General features: G+C 39.4%; 2 protein-coding genes across 3 annotated transcripts in view; one reads left to right on the forward strand and one right to left on the reverse strand.

Annotated features, from left to right (window-relative positions):
• The window catches only part of NADK2 (NAD kinase 2, mitochondrial), a 45,353-nt gene extending 31,429 nt beyond the window's left edge, over positions 1 to 13,924 (reverse strand). The window contains exon 1 of one of the 2 annotated variants that reach the window (XM_082382363.1): positions 13,496 to 13,924. In XM_082382363.1, coding sequence (XP_082238489.1) covers positions 13,496 to 13,798 — 303 coding nt within the window. In that variant the 5' untranslated portion in view covers positions 13,799 to 13,924. The remainder of the gene's footprint in view (positions 1 to 13,495) is intronic. The other variant, XM_082382364.1, reaches the window with a different exon arrangement.
• Positions 1 to 14,023, forward strand: part of SKP2 (S-phase kinase associated protein 2) — a 124,514-nt gene that overhangs the window by 70,300 nt on the left and 40,191 nt on the right. The window lies entirely within an intron of this gene.

Below are 14,023 nucleotides of genomic sequence, written 5' to 3' on the forward strand. Positions count from 1 at the left end.
CGTTCTACCACGAGGATGCTGGTGACGGCAAGCACCATTTTGGAATCCTCCTTCTAGCTTTTTACTGCCAGGATGTGAACCCACAGGTCTGCTGCCTTAAGATCCCGAGGCCACAGACACCCCAAGACCCAGCCCACACACCAGTATGCTCACACTAGCCCTGGGACCCCCGGGGCCCTGCAACCAGAGACCCCAGGACCCGGCTCTGCCCACCAGTGGGGCTGCAACAGTCTGGGGGCCAGCCTCACCCACCAGTGGGTAGGCACCAGTCCCAGGACCCCCTGGGCCCTGGGCCTGGCCACCGGTGGGCTGAAATACCGACTCCAAGACCTCCAGGGCCCTGCAGCCAGAGACTCCAGGACCGCCTGCATCCACCAGTGGGATGGCACTAACCCCAGGACCTGGCCTCACCCACCAGTGGGAAGGCACCAGCCTGGGGATCCTCTTGACCCCAGCCCCACCCACCAGTGCGCCAACACCAGCTCTGGGGCACCTTGGGCCTCTCAACCAACTGCCCCAGGATCCGGCCCCTCCTACCAGCTTTGAGACACCCCCAACCCCACAGCCAGTCATGTCGAGAACCAGCCCTACCCATCGGCAGGCCGAGACTAGACCCGGGGCCCCTGGCCCCGTAACCACCTACTCGAGAACCCAGCTCTGCCCACCAACGCAAGGAGCCCCAGGGCCCCACAGCCAGCAGCCTCGTGACCCAGCCCCACCCAACAGCAGCTGGCAGCCACCACGCAAGGCAGGGCCTGACAACCAACCAGACCTGGGGCCAGCCACGCCTTCCAGACCACCCACAGTAGTTAGCCCATCACAGGAGGCACCCCTAGAGCACACAGGTCTGGTGACCAGAGCAGAGTGTGCTGCTGGCATGCAAAGGACATCTTCTAAAAAAGGCTGCTTCTCCCAGGTTGGAAAAACATAACCAACCTACCAAATACATAGAAATAAAAGCAGCAAATTAGGAACAACGAAGCAACAGAGGAATACGTACCGAATAAATGAACAAGATAAAACCCCAGAAGAACTAAGTGAAGTGGAGATAGGCAATCTAAACCTGATAAAGAGATCAAGGTAATGATCATAAAGTTGTTCAAAGAACTCTGGAGAAGATGAAATGAAAAGGGTGAGAAGTTAGAAGTTTTTAACAAAGAGTTAGAAAATATAAAGATGAACCGAACAGAGAAGAACACAATAACTGAAATGAAAAATACACTAGAAGGAATCAACATTATATTAGATGACATAAAGGAATGGATCAGAAAGATGAAAGATATAGTAGTGGAAATCACTGAAGCTGAACAGAAAAAGGGAAAAAAAAAAAATAAAAAGAAATGAGGATAGTTTAAGAGACCTCTGGGACAACATCAAGCATACTAACATTCACATTATACGGGTCCCAGAAGGAAAAGAGAGAGAAAGGGGCAGAGAACATATTTGTAGACATAACAGCTGAAAACTTCCCTAACATGGGAAAGGACAGACATCCAGGTCCAGGAAGCACAGAGAGTCCCAAACAGGATTAACCCAAAGAGGACCACACCGAGACACACTGTAATTAAAATGGCAAAAATTAAAGATAAAGAGAGAATATTAAAAGCAGCAAAGGAAAAACAACAAGTTACGAACAAGGGAACTCCCATAAGGCTATCAGCTGACTTTTCAGCAGATACTCTGTGGGCCAGAAGGGAGTGGCATGATATATTTAAAGTTAAGAAAGGGAAAACCCACAACCAAAAATACTCTACACAGGAGGGCTTTCATTCAGATTTGATGGAGAGATCAAAAGTTTTACAGACAAGCAAAAGCTAAAAGAATCCAGCACCTCTAAGACAGTTTTACAACAAATGTTAAAGGGACTTCTCAAAGCAGAGGAGGAAAAAAAGGCCACAACTAGAAATATGAAAATTACAAAAGGAAAAAGCTCATTGGTAAAAGCAAATATACAGTAAAAGTAGTAAATCAACCACGTACAAAGCTAGTAAAAAGGTTAAAAGACAAAAATAGTAAAATCATCTATATCCACGATAAGTAGGTAAGAGATATGCAAAAAGATGTAAAACATGATGCCCAACAGTAAACATGAGAGGAAGGAGCAAAAATGAGTTTGAACTTAAAATAGGCACACGTATATATAGACTGCAAGATATAAACCTCACAGTAAACACAAACCAAAAATCAACAATAGATTCACATGCACAAACAGGAAAGGAATCCAAAGATAATACTAAAGACAGTCATCAAATCACAAAGGAAAAGAAGGAATAAAAAAGAACTACAAAATAACCCCCCAAAATTAACAAAATGGCAGTAAGTACACACCTATCCATAATTATTTTAAATGTAAATGGACTAAATGCTCCAATCAAAAGACACAGAGTGGCTGAATGGATACAAAAATAAGGCCCATATCTATGCTGCCTATATATACACAATGGAATACTACCCAGCCTTGAAAAAAAAAAGAATGAAATCTTGCCATTTGCGACAGCATGGATGAACCTAGAGGGTATTATTATGCTAACTCAATTAAGTCAGACAGAGAAAGACAAATACTATATGATTTTACTTACATGCGGTATCAAAAAAAAAAAAAAAGAACAAACATAACAAAACAGAAACAGTTATAGATACAGAGAACAAACAGGTGATTGCCAGAGGGGAGAGGGGTGGGGGAAGGAAAGAATAGGTGAGGGAGATTAATAGGTACAAACTTACAGTTGCAAAATAAATGGGTCACAGGTATGAAATGATCATGTGGTGACCATTTTGAAATGTACAGAAATACCAATCACTATGTTCTGTAACAGGAACTAACATAGCGTTGTAGATCAATTATACTTCAAAAACAAACTCACTCATAGAAAAAGAGGTAAGATTTGTGGTTACTAGAAGCAGGGGATGGAGGGACGTGGAGTTGGATGAAGGCAATCAAAAGGTACAAAGTTTTAAGATAAATAAGTATTAGAGATGTAATGGACAACATGGTAATTATAATTAGCACTGCTCTATGTTATATATGAAAGTTAAGAGAGCAAATCCTAAGAGGTCTCATCACAAGAAAAAAAAATTTTCTATTTCCTTAATTTTATGTTTATATGAGATGACAGATGTTCACTAAACTTACTGTGATAATCATTTCATGATGTATGTATGTCAAATCATTATGCTGTACACCTTAAACTTATTCAGTGCTGTGTATTAATTACATCTCAATAAAACTGGAAGGAAAAAAAAAGCATGTTTTCTTTCCTTTTCCAAATTCCCTTACGCCTTGCCTCTTTATGATACAAAATCTGTTTTTCAAGTACCTGTCCAAAATACAATCTTAAATATATTCTTTTGTTTTAAATCATTACTTACCGAATTATAAAGTAAAACCAATTTTTAGATAGTATTTTTAATAATATGTATTTTTCTTTTTAAAAAGGTTATAAAAACAATACAACATGGAAGATACATTCATAAAAAGTTAAAACTACATATAATCTTATTACCTTGGGATAATTAGTGTTAATATTTTGATACCTACCTTCCCAATCTTGTTTATGAATAATGGGTTAAGACTTTTAAAATAGTGTTGTCCTCACTCTATAATCTACAGGGAAACATATGTTTTTCAGAAGAGGAGCTGAGGACACATTTGGCTATTTGAAAATCAGTCCATCTACAAATAATAAATGCTGGAGAGGGTGTGAAGAAAAGGGAATCCTCCTACACTGTTGGTGGGAACATAAATTGGTGCAGCCACTATAGAGAACGGTATGGAGGTTCCTTAAAAAACTAAAAATAGAGTTATCATATGAACCAGCAATCCCACTCCTGGACATATATCCAGAGAAAACTATAATTTGAAAAGACAAATGCACCCCAATGTTCATAGCAGCATTATCCACAGTAGCCAAGACATGGAAGCAACCTAAGTGTCCATCAACAGATGAATGGATAAGGAAGATGTGGTATATATACACAGTGGAAGATTACTCAGCCATAAAAAAGAATGAAATAATGCCATTTGCAGCAACATGGATGGACCTAGAGATTATCATACTAAGTGAACTAAGTCAGACAAAGACAAATATATGATATCACTTATATGTGGAATCTAAAATAAAAATGATACAAGTGAACTTATTTACAAAATGGAAATAGACTCACAGACATAGAAGACAAGCTTATAGTTACCAAAGGGGAAAGGCATGGGGAGGGATAAATTAGGAGGTTGGAATTAAAATATACACAATACTATATCTAAAATAGATAACCAACAAGGACCTACTGTACAGCACTGGGAACTATACTCAAAATATCTTGTAATAACCTATAATGGAAAAGAATCTAAAAACGATTTATATATATATATATGTATATAAATATATGTGCGTGTGTGTATATATATATATATAAAACTGAATCACTTAGCTGTACACCTGAAACACAACACTGTAAATCAACTATACGTCAATAAAAACTTTTTAAAGGGAAAAAAAAAATAAACTGAATTCCACACACAGAAAAAAAAAATTAATCCACAGATGTTAACTCATATATACTAAATGAGACAGCCTGTACAACAGTTTAATGCCTAGATATAAACCTCATTATATTTAGACAGAGCAAACCAATGTTAAGAATATTTTCTCTAAAGGAAAACAGCAAGCAAGGTAATAATTAGATATCGTTCATTTACTTTGATCAACAAATCAATGAAAATCAGGGTTGAAAAACTATCCTAAGAGTATCATTTCTAAATATGGATCAACATAGTGTTAATATTCAGATTATTACTTCCATTACCCAACCATAGATTAACTAAAACTGCACTAACCACCTTTCAGTAAATATGGATCGCAGTGATTTTCTTCTCTGCTCTCTCCCTGGGGACCTCTAGTTTCAAGGCTTTAAAAGAGATCTTGTATGCTAATGCTGATGACTCCTAATTGCAATCTCTAATCCTGGCCTATCTTTAGGGCTCCAGGTGAAGGTACCCAACTGCGTCTCTGACATCTTTCTCTGGATATCTAACAGGCATCTCAAACTAACCTGCTCAACATCAAGCCCCTGATTTTCTAGCAGATTAGTTACCACACTATAATATTTTTTTACAATAATTACCTCTCATGAAGCCATTTCACGAGTAAACACTGAATAGCTAGAAATTAAGATCTAAAAAATTAAATTCATTCATTCAGATATGTGAGTGGCTACTACTGTGCTCAGGTAAACATTAGCTGAGCTCAATCAAATGCATTAAACGCAGCACTGAAAACTCAGACAGTGAGAACTCATTCAAAGGCAGAAAAGTCTATTAAAATATTTTCATCAAATTTACCGCTTCTAACCTGCTATAAATAAAACTTAAGGGTAACTGGCCTTCAGAGTTCAATTCACTGTCCAGTTTTTTACCTTATGTTCCCATTTTTGGCTTGGACAATATAGAACATGTACCCAGGAATAAAGAACATAAATCCTGCATATCGGTACTATTAATTCTAATCTGGTGGTTCAGGAGCTTTGGTGCTTACTTCCTGGCTCTCAGAAAACTCCAGAAAATTACGATTACTCAGCAGCTGAGTTTTATGAAACTTCAGTTTGACATGGTGAAGGAGGTCTGAATTTGCGGGGGAAAAATTATAGAGAACTAATAGAAAACTAAGTTTTCCACGATTTTAAGATGTTTTGCTAGCAACACTGAAGTTCCAAATCTAAAGACAAAGTTCATTTAGCATTACAATACTTAATATCGGAGCAGAAATGTCACTTCATAAATTCTTATTCCCACTCACATTTCTTCTTGTGAACTAATTCTTTAACAACTCATGCTCGATACATTTATTTAGAGAATACAAGTTCTTTCATTAATTATTTTCATAAACAATCTAGCTGGTTGGGCTAGTAAGCTGCATTAACATGTACTGGCTAACTAGGCAGCTAAGAGATAAGGCATTTTTAAAAATCACTAATAAAAAGCATCAATTAGAAAGTCTTAAATCACCAACTGGCTCATATTTTTTTTAAGTTTTTTTTTTAATATTCAAAGGCTAGTAAGAATTTCGAGCTACCCCCTCAGAAAATAACAACACTTCAAAGATTTAAAAACATACTTCAATCAGACAAAAACAAGAACACGTGAATTCTCTGTAAAATGTCTTACAATTAAGAGATTAGAGAAATTACTGAAATTTAGAATACAATCTCAATTCTGCAATGCTACACCTTAGGTATTAGTAACAAAGTTCTTAATATTTTCTTCCTTTTTTTCCCCAAAAGCTTGTTAGTTCCTATCGGCATTAAAAAAAACATACACACACAAAAAAACTTTTTTTTATGATTATTCACTAGGATACTTGGAAAAAGCAGTGTGAATCTAAAAGCTCTACAGACAGACACACTCAGTATTAGCAATAGAATTTTCTTATAATATCTCCAAAAGCCAAGATCACTTCTCCCCATGCGGCTCAGAGGTTAAAACACAACACAGCATGAAAGGAAAAAAAAGAGGGTTCTGAAGGGACAGAAATTCACCACACCTTAAGGTCAGAGGTGATAGTCATGCTATTTTCTAAACGGTCCAAACACTTTTATTAAAGTATCACAGACATTTTTACTTGACCAAAACTGAATCTATTACAAATACAAATTTTTTAAACTTGTTTTACTAGTCAGATGAGCATTACTATTTTGTACTCCAGTAAGGGAAGAAAATATGTCTTTTTAAATTTAACACATAAATTTAACACACAGTCTCACCAACTTGTGAGACAATGACAGTTTGGTATGTAAACTCACTAGGCATAATTTAAGCACTCTTAGAAGAACACACTTAACTAAATGGTACACCAAGCACCATTCAAAATTGCCTTAAAAGGATCAGTGGTACCTAATTGACAGCTAGAGTAAACTACTTACCTAGTATGATCAGGCCAGGTGCAGGGAACCCTGAATATTTCTTCAGCTATATTTGGTATTTATCTTGGATCATTTCTATTCCATTTATTCTTTATCTCAGACTCCCACCTTTACTTTCCCCACTGTTTTATTCCTACTTCTGCACTCCCCTTAATTCTGTTTACCTACTCCCGTATATGTTGGGATTGCTCAAGTTACCTTCCTTGGCTTGCTTATTCGTTCCCACTTCATTTTCATTATCTCCCCACTCTAGGGACTTGATCTACCAAGTATACACCACTACCTATGAAATTAAACTGTTAGGGCAAGCTTGTTTCTTGAGCTACAGGCTCAAATTTTCAAATGCCTACCTTTATATTCACCCACAGGTAGATCAAGTACCTCTCCCCAAAACCATCTAAATCTGATTATATATTCCCCTTTCTAATTTGCTTTTCTTAATCCCATATAACAGTCAATAATACTTCCATTTACCTAGTCAACAAAGTAAACCCCAGGTGTCACCTTTAATTCTCCCTTCACACTCAATCTCCACAGCCAGCCAATGGTGAAGTCCCATAATTATACCTGTAAACTGTTTCTCCAATCTGTCCTTTACATTCATGCTGCCACTGCTTGAGTTCTGGGCAACATCAACTCTTATCTGGTCTCATGCAATAGCTTGCCTCTGGAATTTCTAAATGAGTTTCTTCCTTAAAAAGTATTTCCTATTCCCCTCGTCATCTAACCACTCCCACCAGAAGCCTGCTTTCATACTAGTCCCAGAATGGTGACGTCTCAGAAAAGCTGACCCATCCCTCCACTCCTGTGGGGAAGAGAGTAGGGCTGAGCAAGGGTTGTGGTAAGACTGAAAACCACTAGGAGATAAAACCATGGCATTTAACAACTTTATAAAGCCCACTTACCTGTTTAGCCTCAATAATACTTCCTCTTGAGCAATGATTTTCAAATTGCCCTTAGAATGGGTACCATACCAACCTAGTGATCACAACCAGCATTATTATTAAAGAGAAAATAAACTATACTACATGTAACAAGGGTAAACTGCTTCATGTTATCTTCTATTTCAAATATGAGTACATCATGATGTAAGATTTTTCTGACTGTGAATTAAAGTCACCAATGTTTGAGTTCTTTTTACTGGCAAAAAGATGACCTTTCCCACTGTCTTACTAGTACTGTTCTCTCCCCTTCACCTATAAATTCTTCCTTATTCTTTAAGTATCTTAAAATTAAAAGATACAATTTCACTCTCATCACATTGGCAAAAATGTTAAAGTCTACCAAGTGCTCATGAGAACAGTGGGAATCAGGGAGTTATTCAATGCTTATGGAAAAATTATTTGTATTTTTAATTGCAGCATTTTTTTTAAATAGTGGAAAAACTGGAAACAACCTAATTATCCAAACAATGGAATACTATACAGCAATTAAAATGAATTAACATATATCAACATAGATAAATTTCAAAACCAATAGTGAATAAGAAAAGAAAATTTCTAAAAAATACATTCTAAAGAATATATTACTGATGTAACTTTTTAAAGACACAAAACAATATTAAAATAAAGTCAACTTATACTTTACTAGCTGAGAAGATATTAATGTGCATAATATCTTAACTTAGAGCTTAAGTCATATAATTAAAAATACAGAAAAACTGATCACAGTAAAAAAAATTATGTTATTTACAACTTCATGGCTGGCTACAGGCTCCCCCAGGTAAGCCTGATACATAGTGTAGGTTGAAAATCAGGGCTCTAAAACATATTGGTCAATGATTCTGTTAACGGTGAATTCCAGCTACTGTGATATTTAATCCTTTTACATCTTTATGAGTCTCCTATTTAACTGCAAATATTTACGGGAGTATACTTAAGCCTCTATTTTCCAAGTTGTGTTCCACAGAATTAAAAACATTTTAGGCACCCCCCCCCCAAAAAAAATTTCATGGTCAAATAAAAATCATCTTTTGTTTAGGCTCATGTTTATCAAACATATTTAACCATGAAACCTCTTTCAGGGCACTCACATCAGTAATCTCTACCTTAAGTTTTTAGCAACTAACATCTTTTGGAAGCCTGACAGCCGGAAATAAGGCCCTGGACTGGCAGCCTCAGGGTGAAAAGAACTAAAAATGTTTTTTTTAAATTCAGCAACATTTCACCACCTTTACCTAGTGGGGATGGAAAGGCAGAGAGGATGATGAGTAAGATACAGTCCTTGTCCTCAACTCCAGAGAAGAAAATAACCACAGATAATATACTAAAATGGAAAGCTCAAAAACATATATATTATGAAAATACAGTGAAGAATACCTAACATAAGCTTGGTGGCCAGAGAGAGGCCCAGCAAGGTTACCAAGGACGGCTTCCTGTGAGAGTAATGTGTAAGCTTCACCTCAAAGCAAGAACAGGAATTGGCTAAAGGATGGAGGAGCATTCAGAGCAAAAGGGGCTACAAAGGTAAAGACAGTGATGGATGCAAATCAAACTACCCTGAAATACCATTTTTCACCTACCAGGTTGGCAAAGACCCCAAAATATGCTAAACTGTTTATGAAAAAACAAGCACCTTCATATATTGCTGGTGAAGGTATATACTGGCACAGCCTCTAAGGGAAGCAATTTGGCAATACCTATTAAAATTTCAAATCCACATACTTCCTGACTCAGCAAGTCCACTTTTAAGTATTTTAGAGTTTGATTCATTAACACAAATATTATTCATTACACAGTGTATTTTAATAAACTAAAGCATCTGCATACAATAAGTACTATATACATACTATTAAAAAAAGAACAAGGTGCAGAATAGCTTAAATAATATGTTATCATTGAGTAAAAAGGGATGGGATAAAGAAAAAGAATATTTCACCCTGTTGATTTGAATGTATATATTATTTCTGGAAGGAAACACAAGAAATTGATTAACATTGGTTACTTCCAGGGACAAAAACTGAGTGCCCGGCGACAGGAATAAGAAAAAGACTTTTCATTGCATACTCTTCCGTATCGTTCACATTTTGAACCATTTTAATGTGCTACTGATCCATAAGTAATTAAATAAGCACAACATCTAATGGAAATTAAAGCAGTTTGAAATCAATGGAAAATGAAGTTCTAGACAAGAACTGATTAGAAATGAAGCTCAACAGGTGGACAGGAGTAAATTCATGAAAGGCCTTGTTTTAGCACACTAAGGATAATAAAGGTTCACCTACAATACTGTTTCTCGAAGTCTGATCTGGGGACCCCTTGCAAACATGGAGAGCTTGTTAAAAATGCAAAGCCCTGGACAAAGCATCAGCAACCTGAAGGGTATGGTTCAGAGAAGCAGAGTCTGGGAGTTCTCCACAAACTGAATCTTTATATTGAGGGGGATGAGAATAAGGTTCAGGTACCTGCATTCTAACGAATTCCCTGGGTGACTCTATAGGTTATACGGAGCTTCTGAGGGGTTCTAAGCAGAGGAGTAAAGGGGCCAGATGTTCACTTTGGATAGACCATTCTGGTTCCTGTGTCTGGAAGATTTGAAAGGAGTGAGGCTCTGTTAGAAGGCTCTCTGGCAGTACTCCAGATCATGTTCTTTAATTTGATAAATACTCATATTGCATACACTACACTCATTGCACATGTGGCAAAAATATTATCTACCCAAGAACTACAACCTAAGCTACACCAGTGTTTTCAGGAAACTGAGTAAGGGAAACAAAATCCAAGGCACAGCAACTCCCAAATCTGCTAAGAAGACAATCACTAGGAAGAATGTAAGCCAATAATAGAGGGACGACTAAATGAAATTATTCTATCCCATTAGGAAACTAATTTTTTTAAAAAAACTAAAAATGGAAACCATTAAAGGGGGTTGCTTCTGGGGTTGTAAGACTTGGAGCGGGGGCAGAGAAGGGTGGAAACTGCTCATTTCTTATTTGGTATGTATTAAAATACTTTGAAATGAAACATTCTTTGGCCAATAAGGCATGTTTATGATGTCAAAACCCTTTCCAATCAGCTTTGATTCACCTAAAGGGCTAGTCTGTGAGTGTCATCAACCCTGTTAATATAAGCTCCACATCCACCAACAGCTACATCGCTTATGATGCAAGTAAACTGTAATAATAGTTCAATTAGCCCTTGCAAAGTCTTGAGCCAGTAGATGTAAAATCACTGATTAGAAATCCTCTATTCACAAGAAAAGTCACTAATCGGTTAGGGGGAAGGGAAATGCAAGAATTAAAAATAAACCAATGTAAAACCAATATGAAAGAGCAACTGAAAGCCAAACTTCGACCCAGTCTGTACATGCTTTATCAGCTAAGAAGTATTTCCTCTAATTGTTTAAGTTTCTACAAAGTTAGAGAACCACAAGGCTTCAGGGTATGAAATTATACTGGCACTCCAACCCTCTTCTTCCATTTGCATTTTAACAAGTAACCTAATAGAGATCTATTTTGCCACAAAACAATTACCACCACCACCACAACAAAAGAGAATCCTCTGATACAAAACTTACCAGGACACCACAGACACAGCCAGCCACGGTGCCAGAAGACTCAAGTAAGCACTTGGCCACTTTCTTTTATACCCAATTCACATGATTCATATACCTTAGTATCTTTTACCCCAGGAAAACAGCAAACAGTATTAATCATCTTATCATTCCTATTACAGAATCCCATTTTAGAACAACTTCACACAGCCTAGTATTATTTGGTCTGTTCCTGATCTCTGCTCCGGGCTCCACCTAATACTATGCCATTCTGAATACTGGCCTTAACATAAATGATAAAACTCAAATCAGTAAGAAACAAATCCAATAAAATTTAATTGAAATGATAGCAACAACAACTATCTCAAAACTGTGTCCTACAGTCCAGAAGTTTTACTTCAAAGGTTTTCTTACTCCAAACAGCATACTTAGCAATAGGCAAATATTTACCTATTACAGATTTCTCTTCAGATACTCAAAGTGGGTGTACTAGGTAGTTCGATTTTTAAAGACTTGATTTGCCTTACATTTAAAAAGTTTTGATTAGTGTCAATCTAGTTCAGAGGTCCAAGAATTAATCTAATTCAGATGCCACTCATATTCTCGAGGCCTTGTAAAAATTCTTCAGTTTTAAAATACCAGAAAGGGCCTTGGAGGCTACCTAGTCCAATCCTAGTATTTCACACACTGAACTAGATGAAAGCACTTTGAAAACGACAGCACAACACAAAAAGTATCGTTGTCACCAAGGAGGCCCACGGAAGTTAAAAAGAAGTAGAGGAAGTTAACCACAGAGAACCTGGGCCTGGCTCCAAGCTCCTGACCCCCAATCCCACACGCTGAACATGCCAGTCAAGTGTACTATTTTTACTTGTCGTGAGAGGCTTCCATAAAATTGTATGAAGAACATATTTATGGGTATATGGCATTTGACAACTTCTAAAAAGTAGATCTGCAAAATTAGGAGTACAATCCATATGGCACACCTCTTTCCCAAATCACCAATTCCCTGAAACGCTTGCTTCAGACATTTTTATTCCCTGCCTCACCCTCAACTTCACTCCCTAACACAAACTCAACTACTCCGACCTCCTGCTCCAACTGTTTGCTGATTTACTCTTTAAATGATGCAAATGTCTTCTATAAATTGCTACCTTCAAACACTTCGGGAAAAGGAGAGAAATCTGCACCTAGCATGGCCACCCGATGAATACAGGGGCCCTCCTCAATTAACTCATTAAACAGTCAAGAAGTTAAATGCTGAAAACGGTCAGTACTTAAACAAGGATGATTTACAATTTCATTTTGATACCTCCACAAAATATTACCAAAAGACTGCTGATGATTACGAACCAGAAGTTTAGAACAGGCTGTCTACTCTTGCACAGAATTCTACAGGATTATGGTTAAAGGCAATTTATTCCAAAGCCTTTTGGTGCAGTGTCAACAATTAGAGATTTCCAGTGGAGATTTTTCTGGACACATTGCTCATGGTAGCATCATCACTCTCCTTTCCTTAAAGTGGGTGGGGACACGGGATCAGAAGTTCCAAAAATAAGAGTGAAGGCAAATAAGATTCAGGGTCTTTTTTCCCCCCCTTAGGTGTATTTATATACTTGGCAAAGATATCAGTAAATATCTATACCAAATATAGTCTGTTGTGGAGGCACTACTATATTATATCGACCTAGACGCTGTATTTCATAATTACCGTGTTTACCTGCCTTTTGTCTGGACCTTTCTACTTAACAACATACATTCAAATTTTCCCCGCTGCTCTGCCCAGCACTGGAGACACGTGAGCTTTTGAAACAATCTCCTGGAACCTTGTCTGAGAACCACGTTCCAGCGCGGAAAAGGCTCAAGCAGATGGGCTCCCGGCGTGCCCAGGCCTGGCAGTCCTGCCCAGTAAAAGGGGGTGTGTCTGCGGTACCACAGCCTCTTTTCCGCTGCCCACAGCGGCGCCCAGGGGCTCCCTTTCCCCAGGGGCGGCCTGCGGAGCGATTCCCATAACGCGCCCCCCGCCAAAGTCACGGCCGAGCCAGTGAGCGAACCAGCGCCGGGCCGAGGCACAAGGGCGGGGACCCACCAACTGCTTCAGGTCCTCCTCAGAGAGCTCCGCGTAACGGTACCGCTGCTGCTCGAACTCGTACCGGGTGGTTTTGGCCACCACCACCACCCGGGACGGGCGGAAGCCGCCGTCGGGGCGGCTGCCACAGCCCGCCAGCTCGCGCAGCTGCCCCTGCCCCAGGTGCCGCCGGCCGCCGCCGTCACCGCCAAGCCGCGGCCGCGCGGCGGGGCCTCCCGCCCCTGGCCCCCTCAGCGCCGCTGCCCGGCCGCCAGCCACGCGACGACAGCTGCCCAGCAGGAAGCCTCGGTAACAAGTCATCATCAGCCCGGCAGCGGCTGCAGGCCCGGGCTCCCGCCTCCGCTTCCAGCCGCCAGCAGTGCGCGCCGCTCGCACCGCCCCGGCCTCTACGTTCCAGCCGGGCGGGCAGAGGTTAAGTGCACAGCCGTGCGTGGCCGGCGCCGCGAAGGGGACGTGCCCAGACGTTGACGGGGGCGGGGAAAGCCGGGCGATTGGGAGTCGGGAGAGCCCTCGAGAGGGAAAGGTGGG

The sequence above is a fragment of the Balaenoptera borealis genome, assembly GCF_965194805.1.
Source record: "Balaenoptera borealis genome assembly, chromosome: 2".
NCBI lineage: Eukaryota > Metazoa > Chordata > Mammalia > Artiodactyla > Balaenopteridae > Balaenoptera > Balaenoptera borealis.